General features: G+C 39.1%; 2 protein-coding genes across 6 annotated transcripts in view; one reads left to right on the top strand and one right to left on the bottom strand.

Annotated features, from left to right (window-relative positions):
* btbd3a (BTB (POZ) domain containing 3a) overlaps nt 1-26,870 on the bottom strand; it is a 176,087-nt gene that overhangs the window by 142,457 nt on the left and 6,760 nt on the right. For 2 of the 4 annotated variants that reach the window (XR_007427912.1, XR_007427910.1), the window contains exon 6: nt 23,113-26,399. Coding sequence is in view for 1 of the 4 variants with exons in the window: in XM_007238932.4 (XP_007238994.3) it covers nt 25,731-26,399 (669 nt within the window). In the remaining 3 variants the exon portion in view is untranslated. Of the gene's footprint in view, nt 1-16,504; nt 16,585-20,864; nt 26,400-26,870 lie in introns of those variants that run through there. The other 2 variants (XR_007427911.1, XM_007238932.4) reach the window with 2 other exon arrangements.
* Nucleotides 186-21,707, top strand: esf1 (ESF1, nucleolar pre-rRNA processing protein, homolog (S. cerevisiae)). 2 transcript variants are annotated; one of them, XM_022674536.2, is made up of 14 exons: nt 186-260; nt 2,238-2,768; nt 4,200-4,495; nt 5,757-5,870; nt 7,131-7,240; nt 8,554-8,706; nt 11,120-11,234; nt 12,011-12,185; nt 12,732-12,905; nt 14,711-14,835; nt 15,121-15,199; nt 16,633-16,724; nt 17,231-17,380; nt 18,192-21,707. In XM_022674536.2, the coding sequence occupies exons 2-14, from the start codon at nt 2,270-2,272 to the stop codon at nt 18,561-18,563; spliced, it is 2,454 nt and encodes an 817-aa protein (XP_022530257.2). In that variant the 5' UTR covers nt 186-260; nt 2,238-2,269; the 3' UTR covers nt 18,564-21,707. The 2 variants fall into 2 exon arrangements, with proteins under 2 accessions (XP_022530257.2, XP_022530256.2); XM_022674535.2 differs by having other exon boundaries at nt 189-260; nt 2,235-2,768.

Raw genomic sequence — 26,870 nt, 5'->3', positions numbered from 1 at the left:
TTGTGTTCCAATCTGCATATTAGGGGGTCTAACTAGTGTAATTAGTCTATTTAAAAACACTTAAATTACTCTGGCTTTATGTTTCTGCAGTTTTCTGTAGGTATTGAAATAATATAGATATAAAATTCTCACACATTCAGAATGAAGGCAGGGACGGGATGTTTTTTGGGTCCCCAGGCTTGCCGTAGTGTGGGTGGGCGGAGCTAGGAGAGGTCAGGGGTAACACGTGGATGGTGTGTGGAGTGGAGGATCAGAGAGTGGTGAGAATCTTACAGCTCTAATTTACCTTATTTACACTGTTTTACACTTTAAATCCGGTTTATTTAAACAGCAGAGAGATTAACAATCCGCTGCTGTATCAGATTATCTACTGACTTTATTCCTTTACCATTAATAACATTAAAATCACCTGTTTATCACTGAGCAGCAGAGGCTAATGCTAACTAATGTTATCATACTACATATCTAACTACAGTAACTCTGATTACTGTCTATCTGATTTTCCTATTTTATGTTTGAGTAAAATAAACATTGTTGTTTTATTTTATAAACTACAGACAACATTTCTCCCAAATTCCTAATAAAATATTGTAATTTAGTGCGTTTATTTACAGAAAATGAAAAATGGCTGAAATAACAAAAAAGATGCAGAGCTTTCAGACCTCAAATAATGCAAAGAATTCATATTCATATTCATAACGTTTTAAGAGTTCAGAAATCAATATTTGGTGGAATAACCCTGTTTTTTAATCACAGTTTTCATGCATCTTGGCATCATGTTCTCCTCCACCAGTCTTACACACTGCTTTTGGATAACTTTATGCTAATCACTCCTGGTGCAAAAATTCAAGCAGTTCAGTTTGGTTTGATGGCTTGTGATCATCCATCTTCCTCTTGATTATATTCCAGAGGATTTACATTTGCTTAAATCAAAGATTTACATTGTTAATGTATTATTGAAGACTATATTTAAGCTATACAGGAACTCATGCTGAATTATTCTGTAAACAAACAGTGTTAAACAAACTAGAATCTGTTTTATAGCTACTTTAGATTCTTCTAAATAAGGATTTTTATCTTTGAGAACAGATCTGCACACTGTTGGTGAGATTTTAATCTCAGTGTCTTCATGAGGGAGAGTCTCCTGGAATAGTTTTCTCAGAGTCCTGAAGGAAGGAGTTCCTGGAGGTGCTGAACAATAGCTGCTGCTATTCCTTCACGCTGTGAATCTCCAGCTCATCACAATTAAATCACCTCAAATCACCTCATATCACCGATTAATGTGGAGGAATAACACTTTATTAAATGTTTACGACATAATTCCATATGTATCCCTTAATCGTTTAATGTTTTTCATACGAATCTACAATTTAGAAATCAAAGGTGTGTCCAAACTTTTGACTGTTACTATATGTCAGTCTTAATAATATAACTGTAGCAAAAATAGTATGTTAGATTCTAACAGATAAAGAGAAGATGTAAAATGATGGGTCTTGTAGAAATGAATTATTACTCAGTGTAATGGTAACAGTACTGGTGGTTAGTGTTCTCCTTCAAGCGTGTTGAACTCCAGTGGTTTGGACATTGTCTTATCTGAGGTTCTATAATTCTTTACCCATCGAGTGCTAGTGGGTTTAACTGTATGAATGAATGAAGTTCAACTTATATAGCGCCTTTCTAGAAACCCAAGGACGCTTTACAATTTACACGTTTTTACACACAAGCACATTACACATCAACACTCATCCACACACCGGTGAGAAGCGGCAGCCAAAAGCGCACAGCGTACTCTCAACCGGAAACAACCGTCCACCTGGAGGACTGCATCGAGCACTACAGCATTTACCCAGGACAGAGTGCCAATCTATATCTGGGCACAGTCATACACACATTTACGCCCATTTTACACAGACACAAACTTACATACATACCACACATTTACACACACACCGGATCAATTTAGAGTATTCAGTTTTCTGGGCCATTTACAGTATTCAATGCACCAGATCAATTTAGAATATTCAATTTACCAGACCAATTTAGAGTATTCAATTTTTCTGGGCAATTTAGAGTATCCAATGTACCTGATCTCCATGTTTTTGCACTGTATGCAATTAGTGCTGAAATTGGTGCTTAAATATTGATAATACTAAACAGTTAAACAGTTGTGTGATACACACTTTGAAAAAAATTATCAAATAAAGTAATTTAACTATTTTTCTTTGTTTTCTAAGCAGGTTTCTGTGTGTAAGGAAGCTGTAGCTCCATCATGTCGTCTAAGAAGCAGCCGAGCTGTGATGACCGCTTCACCAAGATCACTAAGGATCCTCGCTTCTGGGAGATTCCGGACGTGGAGAAGAAGGTCCGGATCGATAAGAGGTTCCAGTCCATGTTCCATGACGAGCGCTTCAAGCTGAAGTACACGGTGGATAAACGCGGCCGGCCGGTCAGCCACACCTCCACCGAGGACCTGAAGCGTTTCTACAAGGTCTCGGACTCGGAGCAGTCCGACGGAGGAGAGGAGGAGCAGGAGGAGCAGGAGGAGCAGGAGGAGCAGGAGGAGAAAGAGAAAGAGAAGAAAAAGAAGACGAAAGGAAAAAAGGGAGTGGAGGAGGAGCAGGAGGCTCAGAAGGAAAAAGAGGAGGAACCTGCACCTAAGAAAACTGTAAAGAAAAGCAAGAAGGCTTTAAAAACCAAAGAGTCTGAAAAAACTGGGAAAACCACGTCATCATCAGAGCTGCTTAAAGGAGTGAGAGTGATAGAAGAAGGTAAATAATGCAAGGTGGTTGCTAAGGTGTTACTTTGTGATTGCTAAGGTGTTACTCTGTGATTGCTAAGGTGTTGCTGGGTGGTTGCTAAGGTGTTTCTGGGTGGTTCTTAAGGTGTTTCTGGGTGTTTTTTAAGGTGTTTCTGGGTGGTTCTTAAGGTGTTTCTGGGTGGTTCTTAAGGTGTTTCTGGGTGGTTTTTAAGGTGTTGCTAGGTGGTGTTAAGGTGTTCCTAGGTGGTGTTGAGCTGTTGCTATGTGGCAGCTAAGGCGTTGATAGGTGGGTGTTAATGTGTAGTGGGGTGGTTCTTAAGGTGTTGCTGGGTTGGTGTTAATGTGTTGCTGGGTGGTTGCTAAAGTGTTGCTGGGTGGTTGCAAAGGTGTTGCTAGATGGTGTTAAGGTGTTGCAAGGTATTGCTAGATGTTGTGATGTTACTATGTGGCTGCTAAGCTGTTACTCTGTGGTTGCTAGGTGTTTTTAAGATGTTGCTGTGTGGCTGCTAAGCTGATGCTCGGTGGTTGCTAAAGTGTTGCTGGGTGGTTCTTAAGGTGTTGCTCAGTGGTTGCCAAGCTGTTGCTTGGTGGTTGCTAGGTGTTTTTAAGATGTTGCTGTGTGGCTGCTAAGCTGATGCTCGGTGGTTGCTAGGTGGTGTTGCTATGTAGTTGCTAAAGTGTTGCTAGGTGGTTGCTAAGCTCTTGCTCGGTGTTTGCTAAGGTGTTGCTGGATGGTTGCTAAGGCATTGCTCAGTGGTGGCTAAGGTGTTTCCGGGTGGTGTTAAAATGTTGCTATGTGGCTGCTATGGTGTTGCAAGATGGTTCTTCAGGTGTTGCTCGGTGGTTGATAAGGTGTTAAGGGTTTGCTGACTGGGGAAATGCTAAGAGTTATCAGTTTAGAAAACATAAAACACAAACCTAAGCTATTATTTTTTTATATAGTTAGTTATATTACAATTAATTATATGATTTGTTCCACAATTATGTGGATATAGGTGATTATAATATTGTTGAAAACGATCCATTTTGTATATTTATGTTTGTATTTAATTTATTTACTGCATTTACTTTAAATGGTTTGTATTCAGTAAATATGCTTTAGTTTCATCATATTTATCATGTTGTTACACTTATTATTTTATACAAATCAAGATGTTAGTAGATGTTAGTAGTAAGGCAAAGGTTTAGTTTAGATTTTTATACCTGTAAATATATTATTATTTTCAGACTTTTATATATATACTAAATAATACTTTTGTATTTGTATTGTTGCAGAATATATTCATTAAATTGTGATATCGGCAAAAAAAAAAATGATCGCCCAAATACTTTTTTAAATTAAGAATATTTTAGATTAGAAGGTCAGGCACCTACTCATTGTCTGCAATGAGTGTAACTTTAAGTAGTACATTTATTAATACATATTCCTCTGTTTATACAGGAGAGGAAGATGAGGAGCAGGAAGAGGAGGATGAAGATGAAGAAGAAGGTCTCTCAGCAGAAAATGACATTGACGATGAAGAAGAAGAAGACTCTGAAGAGGATGATGATGAAGATTCTGAAGATGAAAGTGACAGTGGTCCAGATCTGGCCAGAGGAAAAGGAAACGTCGAGACCAGCTCAGAGGACGAGGAAGAGGAAGAGAAGGATGAGGTGGAGGATTACCTTCGTCGAGAGGAAGAGGAGATCGAGCACAACTGGGGGGAGATGTGGAAGGACGCTCCACGCACTGAGGAGGTTCGAATCGTTTAATTGTTTGAATACTGTTCTTGTATAGTTATACGTGATTTGCATCATTAAAGGTGCAGTAAATAACATTTTTTTCATTAAAGGTTCCATATTTTTATTTTACATTTCCCCTTTCTGTACAGTCTCTTTTTAGCGCTATTTAAACGGTGTATCCATTAACTTTTAATTATTAATATTTACCTAATTTGTAGGCCTGAGGCCTGTAAATATAATCATGTTATCGATCGATCAATCAATCATACAATATATGGACACAAAATCACTCATTTTTGCGGTGCTCAAAATTACCCATTGTGTTTACTTCCATGCTTTTTTATATAAATTAATAATACTTGTGACAGCATTTAAAAAATATGCTTAAAAATGTGCAGAGAAAGAAGACAAATCCAATGAATGAGAAAAGAAAAGCGTTAGCGTTATCCAGAATTAAAAGCACAAAAATAATAGACGAAACAGTAAATGTACAAAACTAAATAAACGAACCCAGCACAAAATTTAGTTTTTTTTTCTTATTTCTTCCCTTCTCATCCTCTCAACATTTTTTTCCTTCCCCTCTCTTTTAGTTTTCAAGACTATTAAAGTTTAACTAAACCCTCCGATTTTTGCTGACTACACCTTCAGCTCAAACTTAAAAAAGGCAAAAAAAAAATGGGAGGGTAGTTTGGGAGGTGCACTGGGTGATGTATGGGTTTAGGGGCGGGGCAGAAGGGAGAGCTGATTGGTCTGAGCAGTGTGCCTCTGATAGCGATGAGTTGCAGATGATTGGGCGTTACCAGTTGGGGCGGTATTATTGATTGATTTATTTGCATATCATGACTCATCATCCTCGCCTATAGCACAGCTAACCCTGAGAGGAAACAGCACTGCAGAGGAAGAAATTACCACAATAAAAGCGTTTTTTATGGTTAAGCGTTTAAATATGGTTTAGTGCTTAGTGGCTCTTTAATAAGTAAAAGTTTAAGCTATCTTTAAAATGGTGTAATTACATATATTTCTGTTATATTTTCAGTGTATCAGCAGCATATATTAGTCCCAATATGACAGTTTTATTGTTTACAACAATACATCGTTTAATAAATATGGGTATTGTGACAGGCCAAGTAATTTCATTTTTATTTTAATATATTATTAAAATATCAGTGACATAAAATAGTCTTAAAAACACAAATATTTGCTTCATGTAATTATTTCTGGGAGAATATACCAGCCAGTAAAGACATTATATCTGTGTGTGTGTGTGTGTGTTTAGATGAGCCGGAGGCTGGCGGTGTGTAATATGGACTGGGATCGGATTAAAGCTAAAGACCTTCTGGCTCTCTTCAGCTCCTTCAAACCCAAAGACGGAGTGGTTCTGTCTGTAACGGTAAATATATTATCTCACACTGTTAATTACAACCTGTAGATGCTGTTTTATCACTCTAAAATACAGGGGTTGGAAACTGAAACTGAAACACCTGGTTTTAGATCACAGTAATGTATTGTGGTGACGGACAGTTCTGGTGGAAACAGGAGAGTTGAGGTGCACATTGAATTCTGCCGTGATTTGATCAGCCGTGGTTTTATGTTTTTTGGATACAATCCGGGTTAGCACCCGAACATCCCTTTCAGACAGCTTCCTCTTACAGCGTCCACAGTTAATCCTGTTGGATGTGGTTGGTCCTTCTTGGTGGTATGCTGACGTTACCCTGGATACCGTGGCTCTTGATGCATCACAAAGACTTGCTGTCTTGGTCACAGATGCTCCAGCAAGACGTGCACCAACAATTTGTCCTCTTTTGAACTCTGGTATGTCACACATAATGTTGTGTGCATTGTAATATTTAGAGCAGAACTGTGCTCTTACCCTGCTAATTGAACCTTCACACTCTGCTCTTACTGGTGCAATAATGTGCAATTAATGAAGATTGAACACCAGGCTGCTCCAATTTAGCCATGAAATCTCCCAAACTAAAATGATGACGGGTGTTTCAGTTTCATTTTCTGACCCCTGTTTACACCTGCAAATTGTACACATCTTACATACAGTATACCCACTTCATACTCTCCATATAACTGCCAAGCAACACCTCAGCAACCACTAAGCAGTTCCTTTTTGCAGCCATCCAGCACAACCATAGCAACCACATAGAAACACCAATGCAGCCACCTAATTCTTTAGGCAATAGCAGCCACCAGAAATATCATGCCAACTGAATTACAACACCCCAGCAACCTTTAAGCATCTTTAGAGCAGCTACCTAGCAAAACCACCACACCAACCTAGGGGCGAATATTGGCAAATATTTGGCGACCAATATTATTTGCCCAAAAATAGCAGCATAGCATAGCCGTGTCTCAAAGTGCCTAAACGCAACAGATTACATCATTGCCTAGTAACCTAGCAACAGCCCAGGAACCATTAAGCAGCTCCATAGCAACCACCTGCATAGAAAAACTATAGCAGCCAATACCATAGAAACTACTACACTGTACACAGATATGAGCAGCATATTTAAAGTAGTTTATATACAGTTTATATACAGTTTCCACTTTACACTGTATCAAAGTGTTAAAGGCATCTTCTGTGTTGTCCAATCAGAAGATATGTAAGTGTTGTTCAGTTGTCTGTGTTCACATTTGTTAGATCTACCCGTCTGAGTTCGGTAAAGAGAGAATGAAGGCAGAAGAGACTCAGGGACCGCTGGAGCTCACCAACCTGCCCGACGACCCAGAGGCAGATACTGAGGATCAGAGGTAAAACACATGAATCGTTTTTCACTGTACTACGAGCGAAGCAGTGTTTTTAAAATATGAATACTAAATATTCTCATTTTTAGTATTTTAGTATTTTTTTATTTTATTTTTTTTTTGTATTTTTAACATGGGCTTAAATAAAGCCTCTACCTTAATAAAATATTGAAAATCTCTTATGAGGGCGCCGAGTGGTCCAGCGTATGAGCAGGAGGTCGCAGGTTTGAACCCCAGCTCATGCAGCTTTGCCATCAAGCTGCCGGCGCTCAGAGGGAGCACAATTGGCCCTGCTCCCTCTGGGGTGGGTAGATGGCGCTCTCTCCCTATCACACTTAAGGTGACGCTGGGCGGCACGAGGCGTCTGTGAGCGGATGAATCGGAACCTATCCGCTGTGCTTTCCTCCGAGCGCGCTAGCTGCTCAGGCAATGATTCATCCGCAGCAGCAGCTCGAAAAAAGGGGTGATTGACTTCACACGTGTCGGAGGAGGCGTGTGCTCGTCTGCATCCTCCAAGAGTCACGGGCGTCACCGGTGATGGGGACGCACAAAGGGGAGGGACAATTGGATATCCAAATTGGGAGAAAATGGGGAAAAATCTGAAATAAAATTATATAAAAAAAAAAAAATCTATTATAAAGAACATAACAGAAGAATATCACATTTCAAATATAAAACACAAAAAAAATAAAATAAATAGTGATCATAAAACATTAATCAAATGATCTTTTAAACATCGTTTATAATGATTTACAGATGAACATTTTTTTGCCAAATGGTTAAAATCGTTCCACAGTTTTGTCACCCTATATCTTATTGAAAATTATTGACTCTACAAGAGAGAAATTCAGGAAAATGAAGATCTAAAGACCGGCGAGTTCAATATTTATCAATCTCTGCATTCGTAATGAAGTAATTTTTGAATTGCTCTGGGATGTTTTCAAGATTTGAATAAATGTTATAAATAAAAATACATATTTGAAATATATTAATATTGTAAATCGAAAGAATTGAAAGTGTCTGAAATAGAGTGGAATGTATTTTAGTAGAATATAAATATATTGGAATGGTATATGTTTATACTTCTCTACATCCAGTCACAATCAGATTCACTCTATCTGGATGGAGAGATTTACCTGGATAGGGGTTTTATTGAACGAGGAGAAGCCGGAATGAAAACCAGCTGAAATGAAATAGGAGTAACGAGGCTGTTTTTAAAATTTAAGGAGTAGAAAGTTCAGATAATGGTGTGAAAATGTAAAAAGTTGTAGATTCATACAACTGCTGCTGCTGGTTGTGTGTGTGTGTGTGTTTGTTAGGATCTACAGGGAGAAGGTGAGAGATTATCAGTTTAAGCGTTTGAGGTATTACTATGCCGTGGTGGAGTGTGACTCAGTAGAAACAGCCGCCAAGATCTACGAGGAGTGCGACGGGTTCGAGTACGAGAGCAGCTGCTCCATGGTGGATCTACGGTGAGAAAACAAGACTAAGAGCACTGATCTTAAATTACTCAAAGATAACAAAAAAAATGTCAAATACGCTACATGGTCACCACAATAGCTGCTGTAGTTATTAAGATTAATAACTAAATCATTTATAAACCTGTGTTTCAGTGGTTTAACTCATTTCTGCCCATTCACACTGAAGTGTGTGAGCATTCAGCTCCTCCGCTCGTCTGCATTACATACTTGACTTGCGGTGCAGTGTGTACTCTTATTGTTGTTTTTGTGTTTTGCACTTAGGCTATATGTTTACAATAAAAAAAAATGTTTGTTCAGAAAGTATTTTAAAATTTAAATTCAGCTGCTCACGTTCAGACTTCACTCATTCAAACAGCCCGAAAATGTTTTTACAAAGCTCAGTTATAAAGCTCTACTTACTAAAAAAAATGTTGGGGGGGCGCTGAGTGGTCCAGCGGTTTAAAGCGCTGCCACAATGAGCAGGAGGTCGCAGGTTTGAACCCCCCCTCATGCAGCTTTACCATCAAACTGCCGGCGCTCAGAGGGAGCACAATTGGCCCTGCTTCCTCCGGGTGGGTAGATGGCGCTCTCTCCCCACATCACTCCTACAGTGATGTCTGCAGCACAGGGCGTCTGTGAGCTGATGTATCAGAACCGAGTCGCTGCGCTTTCCTCCGAGTGTTAGCGCTGTGATGCTGCTCGGTAATGCTGCATCAGCAGCAGCTCAAAAAGAAGCGGTGGCTGACTTCACATGTATCAGAGGAAGCATATGTTAGTCTTCACCCTCCTGGTGTGTTGGGGCATCACTAGTGATAGGAGGAGTCCTAATGAGTGGGTTGGGTAATTGGCCGTGTAAATTGGGTAGAAAATGAGGAAAGTAGTTAGGAGTATTCAAATCAATAAAATGATAAGGATGCCCATACTTTTGCACCGGTCAAATTTTGGTTTAATGCATATTGCACATTTTCTGTTTTCTGAAATATTACTGTGTCCATCAGTTATTAGATGTATCAAACTGTCTGTGTGTGTCTGTGTGTGTGTTTGTCTGTGTCTGTGTGTGTGTCTGTGTGTGTCTGTGTGTGTGTCTGTGTCTCTGTGTGTGTGTGTGTCTGTGTCTGTGTGTGTGTCTGTGTGTGTCTGTGTGTGTCTGTGTGTGTGTGTGTCTGTGTGTCTGTGTCTGTGTCTGTGTCTGTGTGTGTGTCTGTGTCTGTGTGTGTGTGTCTGTGTCTGTGTGTGTGTCTGTGTGTGTGTCTGTGTCTCTGTGTGTGTGTCTGTGTCTGTGTGTGTGTGTGTGTGTGTGTCTGTGTGTGTGTGTGTCTGTGTCTGTGTGTGTGTCTGTGTCTGTGTGTGTGTCTGTGTGTGTCTATGTCTGTGTGTGTGTGTGTCTGTGTGTGTCTATGTCTGTGTGTGTGTGTGTCTGTGTGTGTCTGTGTGTGTCTGTGTGTGTGTGTGTCTGTGTGTGTCTGTGTCTGTGTGTGTCTATGTCTGTGTGTGTGTCTGTGTGTGTCTGTGTGTGTGTCTGTGTCTGTGTGTGTCTATGTCTGTGTGTGTCTGTGTGTGTGTGTGTCTATGTCTGTGTGTGTGTCTGTGTGTGTCTGTGTGTGTGTCTGTGTGTGTGTGTCTGTGTCTGTGTGTGTCTATGTCTGTGTGTGTCTATGTCTGTGTGTGTCTATGTCTGTGTGTGTGTCTGTGTGTGTCTGTGTGTGTGTCTATGTCTGTGTGTGTGTCTGTGTGTGTCTGTGTGTGTGTCTGTGTGTGTGTGTCTGTGTCTGTGTGTGTCTGTGTCTGTGTGTGTCTATGTCTGTGTGTGTCTATGTCTGTGTGTGTCTATGTCTGTGTGTGTGTCTGTGTCTGTGTGTGTCTGTGTGTGTGTCTGTGTGTGTCTGTGTGTGTGTCTGTGTGTGTGTCTGTGTCTCTGTGTGTGTGTGTGTGTGTGTCTGTGTGTGTGTCTGTGTCTGTGTGTGTGTCTGTGTGTGTCTGTGTGTGTGTCTGTGTGTGTCTGTGTCTGTGTGTGTGTGTCTGTGTGTGTGTCTGTGTGTGTGTCTGTGTGTGTGTCTGTGTGTGTGTCTGTGTCTGTGTGTGTGTGTCTGTGTGTGTGTCTGTGTGTGTGTCTGTGTGTGTGTCTGTGTGTGTGTCTGTGTGTGTGTCTGTGTGTGTCTGTGTCTGTGTGTGTCTGTGTCTGTGTGTGTGTGTCTGTGTGTGTGTCTGTGTGTGTGTCTGTGTGTGTGTCTGTGTGTGTGTCTGTGTGTGTGTCTGTGTGTCTGTGTCTGTGTGTGTGTCTGTGTGTGTCTGTGTCTGTGTGTGTGTGTCTGTGTGTGTGTCTGTGTGTGTGTCTGTGTGTGTGTCTGTGTGTGTGTCTGTGTGTGTGTCTGTGTGTGTGTCTGTGTGTGTGTCTGTGTGTTTGCCTGACTTTGTTTTACTGCAGGTTTATTCCTGATGATGTCACATTTGAAGATGAGCCCAGAGATAAAGCGGTGGAGGTGGACCTGTCCACCTACCAACCCAAACTCTTCACCTCCGCCACGACCACCACCGCCAAGGTCTGATCCCTTCACTCTTCATTTACACTGTTAGAAGATCAACTATTACATTTGAGTTATATATATATATATATACATATACATATATATATATAAAATGAGAAACTAATAAATGATATAGATGTATTACCAGTTGGTACTTTTGGCAGTGTGGGCAGTGTGCCAAGTCCTGCTGGAAAATGAAATCTGCATCTCCATAAAAGTTAGTTGTCAGTAGCAGAGAGAAGCTGTAAGATATGAAGTGCTGTAAGATTTTGTAGGAAAACAAAACTGCACTGACTTTATACTTGATAATAAAACACAGTGGATCAACACCAGCAGATGACATGTCTCTCCAAAACATCACTGATTGGTGGAAACTTCACTCTAGACCTCGAGCAGTTTGGACTGTGTGTCTCTCCACTCTTCCTCCAGACTCTGCTCCCTTGATTTACTTTAAATGAAATGTAAAATTTACTGATGGTCAGTGATGGTTTGGAGAGACATGTCATCTGCTGGTGTTGATCCACTGTGTTTTATTATCAAGTCTAAAGTCAGTGCAGTTTTGTTTTCCCACAAAATCTTACAGCACTTCATGCTTCACTCTACTACTGACAACTAACTTTTATGGAGATTTCATTTTCCAGCAGGATTTGGAACTCTGCCCACACTGCCAACAAAAGTGCCAATTGGTCTTATATAATATTCTAATTTTCTGAGACACTGATTTTTGGGTTTTCATTGGCTGCAAGCTGTATTTATTTACCTAACGTTATTCTCCGTTTATTTCTCTGCAGGTGGAGTTAACGTGGGACGAGACGGATCATGATCGAGTCACAGCCCTCAACAAGAAGTTCAATAAGGATGAGCTGCTGGATATGGACTTCAACGCCTACCTCGCTTCCTCCAGTGAAGATGAGGCTGAAGAGGAGAAGTTTGAAGAGGAAGCTGTAGTTGAGGAAGAGCCTGAAGGTGAGCAGTGATGTTTTAGTGCTTTTTTAAAATGATATAATATAATAATAATAATAATAATAATAATAATCATACTTCACAGTTTCTGAATCAGTTTCTCTGATTTTGCTATTTATAGGTTTATGTTTGAGTAAAATGAACATTGTTGTTTTATTCTATAAACTACAGACAACAATTCTCCCAAATTCCAAATAAACATATTTTAGTAATTTAGAGCATTTATTTACAGAAAATGAGAAATGACTGAAATAACAAAAAAAGATGAAGCAGAGCTGCAAAGAAAACAATTTTATATTCATAAAGTTTTAAGAGTTCAGAAATCAATATTTGGTGGAATAACCCTGGTTTTTAATCACAGTTTTCATGCATCTTGGCATCATGTTCTCCTCCTCCACCAGTCTTACACACTGCTTTTGGATACCTTTATGCTGCTCACTCCTAGTCTCCTCCTCTTGATTGTATTCCAGAGGTTTTCAGCTTGGTAAAATCAAAGAAACTCATCGTTTTTAAGTGGTCTCTTATTTTTTTCTTGTTTTTTGTTCTCAGAGGTGAAGCCGGAGGAGAGCGTGAAGGAGGAGAAGAAAGAAGGGAAGAAAGGAAAAAAGAAGAAGAAGAAAGAGGAGGATCAGATTGCTAAATACAGAGAACTACTGCAGGGCATCCAGGAGAAAGACAAGAAGAAGGACCAGGACATGGAGATGGAGATCACCTGGGTGCCAGGTAATGATGGAACAGAAACCTATCAACCTATCAGACTATTAGCTGGTGAGGTGGGTGGGGCTTATCTATCAATCAATTAATCAATCAATCAATTAGTCAATCAATTCGCCTTTATTTTTACTCTGTAAATACATTAAAGGAAACCATCATTTTCAATACAGCCGAGCATTTACATAACATTAAAGGGATTGAAACTTAAGTTTAAATGATAAAAACAAGCAAAAAAATGTAAGATTTAATTAAGAAAAAAATTGAATAAATCAAAATAAAAGGATATGCAAACAGGCTAAAATGTAGAGCAATAAAACAAAGAGATAAATACGTAGAATAATAAAATGTAAATTCATTTAAAGAAATAAAGGACTAAAAATAACCACAATTATAAAAAAAATAAATGATGAATAGGGGTGGGCAATATACAATATATTGTGACACAGAAATATCATGATATTAAAAATCCATATCGTGATAATAGGGCTGTTCTGTCTTAAAAGTAGTCTATTATTTACTGTGAAGCTTTAGGTGTATTTATTGTATAATTGTTTTAGTTTGCAGTTTATATGCATGCACTAAATATTCTGCAATATTTTTTGCTGCATTATATTATTTCATGCTATATTTAAGCAATAGAACACGAGAGGGAGTGTGTTATCGCGAAATAACATCACGGCTGTGATTTGGTTGCAGGCACGAGCCGAAGGCGAGTACTGTAGATCATCACAGCCGTTATGTTATTCGTGATAACACACAACCCTGAGTGTTCTATTGCTTTTATACAACAGTTTATTTTTTTACTAAATAAATAAAGAAAATAAATCAAAGAACTTTAAGAAATTCAGTTTGAATATGCTTTAATATGGACTGAGCCTTCCGCCAAAAAGTAGTTCCACTACAACTTAACTACATACAGTGTATGGTTCAGGCAGACTAACACCACGAAAGTTAGCTTGAAAGCAAAAGTGGGAATAAGTGAAGATGGTAACGTTAGGAGCGTGAAATAACGCTAATACTCTCCTCTCCTGCTGCGTGGAGTCGTCTTCAGGTGAACGCTGAGCATTTTAGCATTTCTGCTTATTTTCCTGGGTGGTGTTAGTGGTTTTAGCTAGCTGGCTGGACTGTGGTTAGTTTAGCATAGCTTGCTTTAGCTCAGCATTAGCATAGCTTAGCCTAGCCTGGCTGGTTAGCGGTCTGGCTGTAAGACGGCATTAACCGAGCGATTTTCTTTCCCTTTTTTCCACGAATGTCAAGCCAGTGCTGCGGGCGAGCGTGCCGCGGCTGAGCGCTAGCCTGTGCTAAGCTAAAGCTGCTGCTGCGGGTGTCCTGTGTATATACGCCGTTACTCGGCAACGTGTCGCCGAAGTGATACAAGTTTAGTGTGAGATGGCCGTGATGTTATCACGAAATATCATCACGGCTAGAAAACTTCTCAACCAATCAGATTGTGAGGTCGGAACTAACTGTTGTATAATATTTATTTTGCCACATTATGATTATTCTGTTATACTATTATACTATATTCCTGAAATGAATGAATTATTTTAATTTTCCTATATGGCCAAGTATATCGTTATCGCAAAAATACCCTGAAATATCGTCATATTATTTTAGAGCCATATCGCCCACCCCTAATGATGAAACTAAAATAGATAAAAAAAATATTAATAAGTAAAAAAATAAAAGGAAGAAAATTATTAACTTAAAAATGTAAAAGGCCAAAAGTAAAAGCTGTAGACACACCCACTCTTAAATCAACACTGTAAACTGTTATAATGATGAGTTACTGAGATACTGTGATACTTTCTCAGGGTTGAAGGCGACCGCGGAGAAGCTGGTGAAGAAGAAGCTGGAGGGTAAAGATAAGCTGACTCCATGGGAGGAGTTCCTCGAGAAGAAAAAAGAGAAAAAGAAGGAGAAGAGGAAAGAAAAGAAGGTAAATAAAAAAAAACACCATGAAAGAGCTGAGAGATATAAATATCGATATTTTATCATATGCTTCAGATACGATAAACGCAATACTCAGTACTTCTTCAGAATCTAGTAGAAAGCCTTCTATCCTGGACAGTAGAGACAGTTACTCCAATAAAAGCAGGATAAACTCTTATTAATATGAGAAAAGAGAAGAAAATGAATGATCGGGTGTGGTAACATCTGTCTGTTGTTGTCTTGCTGTTGTTTTTTTACTCGTCTTTCTTTTCTCTCTCTTGTTTTTTCCTAGGAGGAAGTTGCTATTAGTGATGATGAACTTCCTGCTGATGTTGACCTTGACGACCCGTTCTTCGCTGAAGAGCTGGATGGTATAATTTGCTACGTCCATACTAAAAAAAAGAAAAAAAAGTCGTACTTAGATTTTTTAAAACGATTATGAACCAAAAAACACTTTTTAAATAATGATTTCATTTATTAAGCGAAAATAATATCCAAACCAATCAAGCTCTTTGTGAAAAAGTGAACAAGTCTTTGCTCCCACTAAATTAAATGTGATTAATCACTTTTTGAAAAAAAGCTGAGTTCAGAATTTCACTACTAACCACAACCAAGCCTGATTAGATACATAGTTATATAATCATTTACATTTACAGTGCAAGCTTGTGCAAAAACTACTAGTGCAAAATAATGTAATGTAATAGGGCACCTCTGAGAGTGTGTCTGCTGAGATGCGGGTGTGTCCATGTTGTGGCCAGAGTGAAAAAATGTCAGAGTCTTCAGTTTGCTGTGCTGAGAGGAGTTGAACAGTCTTATGGCCTGAGGGACAAAAGACCTCCTCAGTCTGTCTGTGGAGCAGGACTGGAACAGCAGTCTGCCGCTGAATGAGCTCCTCTGCCTGGTGATGGTGCTGTGCAGAGGATGGTGAACATTGTCCATGATGTTCAGCAGCTTCCTGAAGGACCTGAGGCTTCTGCCAGACCTGTAGAATCAAGAAATCACTTAAATAAATAATACAACCTGTCTGACAACAAGAAGCTGATAAAAGATCTAAAAAAAACAGCACATTATTATACCCTGACCGGAACAAATTCAAAAACAGATCAGAAAACAAAGTCATTGATCATCTATCAGTCTGGAAAAGGTTATAAAGTCATTTCTAAAACTTTGGGACTCTAGAAAACCACAGTGATTCACTATTATTCACTAATGGAGAAAATACTAATGGAACACTGGTGAACCTTCCCAGGAGTGACCGGCCGACCTAAAGAAATTCATCCAAAAGGGCATGAACAACTCATCCAGGAGATCCCAAAAGAACCCAGAATAACATTTAAAGAACTGCAGCTCTCACTCACCTCAGTTAAGGTCAGATGTGAAAGACTGTTTTTCACACAGGGCTGGATTGGTTTGGATAGCTTTTTTCCTAAAAAAATTTTTATAAGTTTGTTTGATAATCGGAGAAATATCAGTATGACAAACAACAGAAATCTGTAGAGAACTGTGATTAAAAACCAGGGTTATTCCACAAAATATTGATTTCTGAACTCTTAAAACTTTATGAATATGATTTATGAATATTTTCTTTGCATTATTTGAGGTCTGAAAGCTCTGCATCTTTTTTGTTATTCCAGACATTTCTCATTTTCTGCAAATAAATGCTCTAAATGACAATATTTTTATTTGGAATTTGGGAGAAATGTTGTCTGTAGTTTATAGAATAAAACAACAATGTTCATTTTACTCAAACATAAACCTATAAATAGCAAAATCAGAGAAACTGATTCAGAAACTGTTTGAACAGGAACATCAAAGAAAACCAAGAAAACGAAGAAAAACAAAAAGGGGGAGGAGCAAAGAACACCAGAGGAGGAGGCGGAGCTAGAGAAGCAGAAGGTAATGATAAACTTGAGTAAACTTTTTGGTGTTTTATTTTGTGTCTTATTACCTGCTGTAGTGCCACTGTAGCTCTTCACATGTTAACAATTCAACAGCCATAACATAATGACCACCTCCTTGTTTCTACACCCATTATTGATCATTGTTTCAGCTCCATTGATCATATAGGACATCATAGATCTATAACGTATCAATCTATCAGACTGTAGTCCTGTATCTGTGAGTGGATCAGACACGCAGCAGTGCTGCTGGAGTTTTTAAACATCTCAGTGTCACTGCTGGACTGGACAATAAAGAGTCAGAACTGGATTAGGGTTTAAATAACTGAGACTCTGCCATTACATCCCTAGTACTATTTCTTACCAATTTTATATAAAGTGTCTGGGACTGAGATAACCAATAAAAAAAGGATTAAAAAGGGAAGAATCAGAGTGAAATAAGTTGATTTGATTAAGTAAACTGAAATATACATATAATATACATACATTGTTTGTGTCCCTCAGGCTGAAATGGCTCTTCTGATGGACGACGGTGACGAGGAGAAGCACCAACACTTCAACTATGACAAGATAGTGGAGCAGCAGAACCTGAGCAAGAAGAAGAGGAAGAAGCTGCTGAAGAGCAACACACTGCTGGAGGAGGACAAATTCCAGGTCAGAAAAAAATCCTAGAGTCATGAAAAACCTGGAAAAGTGATGGAATGTAAAAATAGCAATTTCCAGGCCTGGATAAGTTTTGGAAAAATAAAAATAATCAGAAAGTCAAAAGTTTTTACTAAGTAGTTTTTTTGCACTAAACATTTTTATTTATTTAGACTAAAATTGTACATTTTTGTATATAGTTTTATTTGTGTGTCCTGATTAAAATACTGAAAGGCATAGGCTGCTCTGAGTGTCAGGTTTTTAGGATCTACATGTATCCTAGAGGTGTGATTATTGATTATCAAGATAAATAGCTCCGCCTGATGCTGTTTCTCCATGTATTTTATTAAAGTTATAATTAATAAACCATGTAATGAACTCAAATCATCAATATTCTTACGCTTCCTTTAACTCATAAACACTCTAGTCTTACTATTTTTGAAAAGATATCTTAGGTGTGAATATATTTAAAGTCTATACATTCAAAAATATGTAAAAAAAATAATTAAAAAAAAAGGCGCTTGATGAAATTATGACTAAAACATGATTAGTTCCAGGAAAATATATCAATTCTGCTTCCTTTTACATTTTAAATGATTATATTTTTGAGCAGCCGTATGTCTTCTGGAGTAAAAGAGATCAGGGCATGTTTCTGTCTGATATAATTACTGTGTTATAAGACCTGAAAGAGGAACTGAAAACAAAAACGGAGAAAAAAAAACACACCCAAACAGCCCAGAGTTCAAAGGTTTAATATGCTAATATGCTTAATTTCAGAGGAAACATTAAACAAGCATTATTTTTTTCTGCACGTTTTAAACAGGTGGATGTTCAGGACCCACGCTTCCAGGCCATGTTCACGTCCCACCTCTACAACCTGGACCCATCAGACCCCGCCTACAAGAAGACCAAGGCCACCCAGAGCATCCTGGAGGAGAAGCAGAAGCGCAGGGAGCAGCAGGAGGAGCACGGCCAGAAGGGGGCGCTAAAGAGGCAGAAAACAGCAGAAAAGCCCAACAAAAACTCAGTAGAACAAGAGAACACCACGAGTACCACCCCCAGCACCAGCGGTGGCGGTGGAGATCCAGCATCATCCCAGAAGAAGGAGATGGACCCCAGTTTGTCGATGCTCATCAAGTCTATAAAGAACAAGACAGAGCAGTTCCAGGCTCGCAAGAAACAGAGGATAAAATAGAGCGAAATAAAGAAGAAAAAGACTTAATACTTTTAATACTTTTGGATGTTTATTATTGTAAAAACAGAATTTTTTGCCTAAATCTGGAATCAACCTCCCTAAACTGAATTCTCATACGGCTTTTGTAAATAATAAAAACGCAGGTCACTGTGGTAAAGAAGCTTCTTCTGCAGAATTAAAGAGGCAGTTTTAGAGTGCCTGAATCTTTATCACAATGCACTGGTACCATATTTTACTTACTATAAGGTGCATTGGCTCATAAGGCGCAATTTAAGCGACACTAGTAAGGAACAAGGGTGTCACCATGTTTTCCTTCTAATTCAGCAGTTTTTCTTTTCAGCCTTAGTAAAAAAAAAATGTACGAATTGCAGTTTTGTTTAAAGTCCAATGAGCGTTGGATGCACAGATTTCTCTACTGAAAATTGTTTATTTGGGTGAGTAAAGCTCTTCTGTTTATTTACAGTAAGCTTAGATTTACAATATTTTCAACAGCGCGGTTAGCAGCAGCACTAGCCGCAGTTAGCAGCAGCACTTAGCGCTAGTAAATGCCACCCAATAGCGCTACACTCGGGAGCCCTGAGTGATTCGGTAACCCAGGGCGCTATCAGCTAACGGTTCAAAAAAACAGCAATTTCCAGACCTGGATACATTTTGGTAAAATATAAATATTCAGAAAGATTTGGAAAAGTCATGGAAAAGTTATCGATGGAAAATCTATTTTGAGATAACAAATACATCAACTCAACATCAACTGAACTTAATTCAGTAATTTAGCCCTAAACAATGGAGCTCACAGGATCTGATACTCATTTTATTATTAAAATTTGTCTGTTAACATTTTAATCAGATTCATTTTAGGCCTACTATATTATAATCATTTTAATTACAGTTTTAGTTGATTTTTGGTTTTATTGCCCATGTCTGCACTGATGTTTTAAATATCGTATTGTCATAAAAAGTTGCCTAGAAGGCAAGGAAAAGTCATTAAAAAATCATAAAAAAATATATTGTTTAGATGCATAAACCCTGACTAAGGGACACTGTAAATTTTTGGAAAAATTAAAGGATTTAAAGTGCCCCTTACAGTCCGAAAAATACGGTACCTGTCAGTGAACAACACTACACAAGCGGAATGAGGACCATGCATTGCTAATCTTTATTACTGAGCAACAGACCGTGAAATGAAACAGAGCTAACAGCATAATCTTGCTTATATAAGCAGTGATGGTTACGAGTCACTGGATGCCCTGAATTGCACTTACTCTCATGTACTGCAGTTTATTAACAGTAGGTATAGGTTGCTCAGAAACAGTTTCTCCCTATATAGAGTAGGGATGATACTAATGACCATTTCTGACGATTAGTCTATTAGTCTCCAATGCATGTTTTACTACACATAGACTGTTAAACATTTAGGGTCCTACACCAATTGTGCAGTAAAATTTTTAGCCCATTTCCCCCCCAATTTACAAGGGCAATTACCCAACCCACACATTAGGACTCCCTCTGTCACTAGTGATGCCCCAACACACCAGGAGGGTGAAGACTAACACATGCCACCACCTCTTTTTGAACTGCTGCTGATGCAGCATTAACGAGTAGCATCACAGACGCAGCCTTGTGCTGATCCACATCACCCTAGGAGTGATAAGGGGAAATAGGGAGCGCCATCTACTGTTGCTGATGTATCAGAACCGAGCTTGTGTATTGTGCTCTCTCAGGGCTCCAGCAGCTGATGGCAAGCTGCATGACTGGGATTCGAACGGAATTCTGTGATCTCCTGATCATAGTGGTAGCGCTTAGCTCGCTGGAGCATTTAGAGCCCAGTACATTTTGATAGTTTCACGTAGATATATTAACCTAAAACTTACAAAGTATATTATAGGAGACATGCTCACAGACTGGATGTTTTTTTTCAGGAGATTCTAGGATACTTATATGTCTGAAAATATTAACAATATATATATATATATATATATATTGTTAATATTATAGAATATAATATATTGTTAATAATATATATTGTTAATATATATACGTATATATGTATGTGTATATATATATATATATATATACACATACATATATACATACATATATGTATTCGACTATTGGTTGCAGCCCTAATATAGAGCGACACTGTTGCAGAAGCAGGATGTTATGAAATGTTATTGTGATGTCTAAATCATGAACACATTTGATATAAGTGAAGGCTGGTTAGTTGAGAAAAATATAATGAAAATCTGTATATAAAATATGTGGCCTTAAGTAAAACAATGAGCACAGAAACAGAAGTAGAAGTGAATTCAATAAAATAAGAACTTTATTTTTTAGACACACATTTATATATGACAACATTTCTCAGTATATGATTAAAGTATCTGAATACAGATACTTCCTAGTGTTCTTTTGTTTTGTAGTATTGATGATTGATTATGAGGCGATGAACGTTTCGCACCACTCAATCAGAACAGTGTTTCAAAAACTAGTCCATCAATTCCTTCAATACAAACAAAGTAACAGTGGAGATACCGGGTTTACTTCATTCATTACCATGTATAAAAAAACACAACAGAGGTGATAGAGAATGATTTCTGAACTATACAGGAATTTGCTTAAAAAAGCACCATGGAAAACACTAGATCACTAAGTTTAGACGGAGTGTGAAGGTTTTTGAGTGTAAAACACTGTAAAAGCTGCACATCAGCGCAACCCTTTACACGCTAACAGATACCACATTATCACTGCTGAAACTGGTAATACAGCTCTGTAAAAAAAAGAGAGCACTTAAAAATTATGAGTTTCTTTAATTTTACCAAATTGAAAAACTCTGGAATATAATCAAGAGGAAGATGGATGATCACAAACCATCAAACCAAACTGCTTGAATTTTTGCACCAGGAGTAAATAAAAACAGGGTTATTCCACCAAATATTGATTTCTGAACTCTTAAAACTTTATGAATATGAACTTGTTTTCTTTGCATTATTTGAGGTCTGAAAGCTCTGCATCTTTTTTGTTATTTCAGACATTTTTTTATTTCATTTTCTGCAAATAAATGCTCTAAATGACAATATTTTTGTTTAGAATTTGGGAGAAACATTGTCTGTAGTTTATAGAGTAAAACAACAATGTTCATTTTACTCAAACATAAACCTATAAATAGCAAAATCAGAGAAACTGATTCAGAAACTGAAGTGCTCTCTTATTTTTTTACAGAGCTGTATATTGTTGTGTTTGGGAATGTAATGCCAAATTCAAACTTCAATATGAATCAAGTTGAGTTTTTTCTGTTTTCCAGCTTCCAAAAGCCTGGAAAGTGGAACTGCTGTAAAGCTGAACCCTTCACCAAATAAAATAAAGCAGCAGGGTGATAAACATGTGTTTCATTTTAAAATATATATATTTAGAGGCACAAACTCGAAATTGTATTTTTTTACTCACAAAATCACTGAAAATGTTGTTTTTCATAACTTGAAATGTGAAGAACTCCTAAATATCTCTCTCAAGATTGGAACAAAATCTCTAGTTTCATTTCAGTGCTATCACTGTTAAAGGCCTCAACATACTTCCTGCAAAAACGCAATTCGTCTGGCTTTGGCGAATTAATGTAGCAGCATAAATACAAAGAAAATGAACAACCGCAGATGGGAAATCTCAGCATATGAAGACGGTTAGTGTAACGTTTATCAGTTTAATTTTATGAACATTTGAGGCTAATGAAATTCGAAAATAGAAAATGATGTGTACATCTTCTTTATTATTTTTTGAAGTGAAGAGGAAATTAATGAAGGTTTTCACTGATTTTTTTTCCAATTTTCAAATGCTTTTTGGCAGCTTGTAATTAAAACATTTGTTGGATTATAAAATCATATTAGAAAATCAGGTTCAGAATTATTTTGTAAACTTAAGATTGTAAGGCGGAAAAATGCCAAAAGTTAACAAAATTTGAATCCTGGCAGAATACTGAATACAGAACATGTTTTTTTTGCCAGGTTTTAATTCATTTTGACACCTTTGCACAAATTGCATAATCTAAATCTATTCATTGTTCTTTAATGTTGATTTTCAAAGACAAATCACTTATAAATTGCCATTTTAAAATATTTATTGATTTATTTTTTGTAATGTTTTTACATTATTTTAGCTGTCAAATGTTTGGTGCATCCCTACATGAACATATAGCTCTGGAAAAAATAATTTTACCAAATTGAAAACCTCTGTAATTTAATCAAGAGGAAGATGGATGATCACAAACCATCAAACCACCAAACTGAACTGCTTGAATTTTTGCACCAGGAGTAAAGCAGCATAAAGTTATCCAAAAGCAGTGTGTAAGACTGGTGGAGGAGAACATGATGTCAAGATGCATGAAAAAAAAACTGTGATTAAAAACCAGGATTATTCCACCAAATATTGATTTCTGAACTCTCAATGACATTGATTTCAGCTCTAAATGACAAATGTTTTTTTTATTTGGAATTTGGGAGAAATGTTGTCTGTAATTTATAGAATAAAACAACAATGTTCATTTTACTCAAACATAAACCTATAAATAGCAAAATCAGAAAAACTGATTCAGAAACTGAAGTGATCTCTTCTTTTTTTCCAGAGCTGTACATAAGTAAAGATGCTGGTTCTGTTTTTTATCCAGGCTATTCAGCTTCATAAACCATGGTTAGACAGGGGCAAATCATGCAGTTGGAGATATATGACAGACAAAAACGAAAGTGCAGAAAGTGTGCAAGCTTGTAAGCTTACAAAAGGTAGTTTCTGCTCATCACAACCCTCGTGAACTTTTTTTTTTTTTGCAGGAAATATGAAAAGGCCTTTAATCACCAGGAAGTCTATTCCTTGTTATTGTGGTCTACTGAGGCTATAGAACTGATTTAGCCCCCAGCAGAACATTTACTGTTATACTGGCCTAGTGCTTGTATGATAACTTCACCATACATCTACTTAATCCAGCTTATTCGAGTGTTTAATAGAGTGTGTTTAACGAAAACTGCAATGGTAGTGTCTCACAAACAAATCTGATCTACGACTGCCCTAGACATACCTGCCCGTCTTCAAATAACAACCACAGCACTAGAACCAACAATAATCTGTACATGATCCTCTTCTTTAAGACACTGGTTCCCAACCCTGGTCCTGGAGTAGCTCTGTCCTGCACAGTCCTGACCTTCTGGCAAAATAACTTCTCACCATGGTTTGAGATGTGCAAATGTGAAGCTTAAACAACGTTCCACATAATGTAAGGCTAAAAATGGAACCACATTAATCACCACTGAACAGGAGAACCAAAGTACAACACCAAAGAAGTCTTGGAGAACCATTTTTAAGGCTGCAAAGCAAGGATGAGGAAAAGTTTTGGGCTGTTCCTTCTCAAATCACACCTGATTCAACCAGGTTCTGTGGGCGAGTCGAGAGTTTTCAAGAATTCTCCACCCCTGCTGCAAAGGTTCAAACCAAGAACCGACTATTTTACAAGGCCAATTTATACTTCTGCTCGAGAGTGCATCTAGGGTACGGCATGGGATACAACACAGGCTACACCCCACAGCAGCCGGTGTGGGGGGTCAGCAGTTTGCAGGGTCAGGGTTTGGCCTAGGGTACAGCTTAGGGTACGTTCTAAGGTAGATAATCCCTAGGGTACACCCTAGAGTAAGGTTTATGGTACTATCTAGGGTAGGTAATAGGGTATTCCCTAAGGTATGGCACTGGGTACGGTGTGAGGTGTGCCCTAAAGCGTACTGAGTAGTGTACACCTTAGGGTTTTAAAATATAGTAAGCCACAGACTAGTTGCTGCAGTTTGCAGGGTCAGAGTCTGGCCTAGGGTATGCCCTAGCGCACAAAATAGGGTGCTATGTGGTACATTCTAGAGTAGGTAATAGGGTATGCCCAAGAATATGGCGTGGGGTGTGCCCAAGAGTATGGTCTAGAGTCATGTGTAGAGTACATAGGGTATGCTCTAGGGTATGGCCTGGACTACAGCTTAGGGTATGTTCTAGGGTAGGTAATAAGGTATCCCCTAAGGTATGGCGTGGGGTATACCCTAAAGTCCAGCGTTGGGTATGTTGCAGAGTATGCCCTAAAGTATGGTCTACAGTACTCCCTTGCATACACCGTAGGGTATGCCTTAGGGTTCAACACAGGATACCCCCTAGACCAGTTGCTACAGTTTGCAGGGTCAGAGTCTGGCCTACGGTACGAACTAGGATACAGTCTAGAGTGGGAAACAGGGTATGCCCTAGTGTACGGCCTGGACTACAGCTTAGGGTATGTTCTAGGGTAGGTAAGAAGGTATCCCCTAAGGTATGGCGTGGGGTATACCCTAAAGTCCAGCGTTGGGTATGTTGCAGAGTATGCCCTAAAGTATGGTCTACAGTACTCCCTTGCATACACCGTAGGGTATGCCTTAGGGTTCAACACAGGATACACCCCAGACCAGTTGCTGCAATTTGCAGGGTCAGGCCCTGGTCTAGGGTACGAAGTAGGGTACAAAATAGGGTATGAGCTATGGAATGTTTTAGAGTACGTAATAGGGTATGCCCAGGAGTATGATGTGGGGTATGCTCTAGAGTAAGGTCTAGTATCCTGCGTAGGGTACGGTGTAGAGAGTGTTCTAGGGTAGGTAATAAGGTATTCCCTAAGGTACGGCGTGGGGTATGCCCTAGGGTACGGTCTAGAGTAGGTAATTGGGTTTTGCCCAAGGTACAGCATGGGGAATGCCCTAGGGTAAGGACTAGAGTGAGCCCTAGAGTACAAAGTAAGGTGCACCTTAGGGTTCAACATAGGGTATGCCCCACCTCAGACCCCAGACCAGTTGCTGCAGTTTGCGTCTCTCGAACAGGAAGGGCATGGTCTAGATTACACCCTAGAGTTTTGCGTAGGGTACGGCACACCCCAGACCAGTTGCTTAAGTCTGCATCACCGCAACACATGAGGAGGTGCGGGTCAGGGTATGGCGTAGTTTAAGACACAGGGTTTGAGTACACGCTGACATATAAGGTACAGGTGAAGACTATGGCATAGATTCCATGCAGAAGCATAAACTGGCCTTTAGAGTGTACTACAGGACCAGAACTTGACTTCTACAAGATTGTCGATTGGCACTCTTTATACCCCCCTCCCCCAAACAGGAAGAACTGGTTTGCTCCTGTTCCTCAGGCATATAAGATGAGTTCAGGTATCTGGCCCCCCTGCACCCCTGTGCCGTTGGTACTGTCCGAGGAGCACTGGAACTGAAAGGTCACCTTTCCGCACTGCACTTCGGTCATTCCTTCCTGACCAAAGTAGCTCAGCTCGTTCCCGTCGAGCACCACGCTGGCTGTGTAAAAAGTGTCCGGCTCTACCTGCACAGGGTACTCGAAGAATACGGGAAATGTGCTGCTGGAACCATCGGAAAAGTACTTGATCACAGCCATGCCCAGGGTGACCCCCTGCCTCTTCAGCTCAATCTTAGCCTGGTACTCGGCCGAGCCGCAGCTGGAGCCGTAGAGCCCAAAGCCGGCGATGAAGACCCGCTTGTCCACGGCAAACTGGATACTGTCGCAGCGCCCGCGGTAGCGCCACTGGTTGCTGCGGTAGGCGCAAGACTGGAAGCGGTGGCACTTTTGCGGCGTCAGGCCTTTCCGAGGCTTGCACACGAATGGAAGCTCGGGCTTTCTCGCCGCCGTGAACCACAGGAAGACATCGTTGGTCTCATTGAGGGTCAGCACACCGGACTGCGCCACGCCATTGGCAAAGTCGTCAAGAGACATGGCTGGGATCCGAATCAAGTAGATGGCCTTGCCCAGGACCAGACGCTTGTTCTCCATTGTGGGCTGAAGCTCCTATACAGATAAACATATCAATATGAGCAGTATTAATTAAGATATATTCATTCGTAATTCACAATACACTATATTAGGGGTGGGAATCTGTATTCACCTTACGATTGGAATCAATTAAGATTCAGCGCCTATAAACCGATTAATCGATGCATCTTGATGCGTCTTTTTCTTCTATGAAGATACATTTTTTCTTATTGCAGGACTACTTAGTACTTTACCTAAACACTATCTGTAATGATCCATAATGAATGCCACTATTTAATAGGCTCTTCGACAATATTTCCATTTTCTTGAAAAAGCATAGTTATTTCAATTAATATTAAAACAAGAAGGTGGTTATAAAGCTCTATCTGGAAGGGATTAGTTTCTCAGTTGTTTCTGGGGTAATTTGTACGTGTTTGTCTCAGACGTCCTCTAAGAAAATTACAGGCTGAATTATCTACTGTTTTTCGGTGAACTCCGTGGTCCTCC

Source organism: Astyanax mexicanus, chromosome 21 (genome assembly GCF_023375975.1).
Source record: "Astyanax mexicanus isolate ESR-SI-001 chromosome 21, AstMex3_surface, whole genome shotgun sequence".
Lineage (NCBI taxonomy): Eukaryota > Metazoa > Chordata > Actinopteri > Characiformes > Acestrorhamphidae > Astyanax > Astyanax mexicanus.
This window is presented reverse-complemented; position numbering and strand designations above follow the sequence as displayed.

Excerpts from the sequence above, each read along its gene's own strand:
- esf1 (XM_022674536.2), top strand. The coding sequence starts at position 2,270 with ATGTCGTCTAAGAAGCAGCCGAGCTGTGATGACCGCTTCACCAAGATC. Across the intron at positions 2,769-4,199 it reads AGTGAGAGTGATAGAAGAAG|GAGAGGAAGATGAGGAGCAG; the intron begins GTAAATAATGCA and ends CTGTTTATACAG. Across the intron at positions 11,235-12,010 it reads CCACGACCACCACCGCCAAG|GTGGAGTTAACGTGGGACGA; the intron begins GTCTGATCCCTT and ends ATTTCTCTGCAG.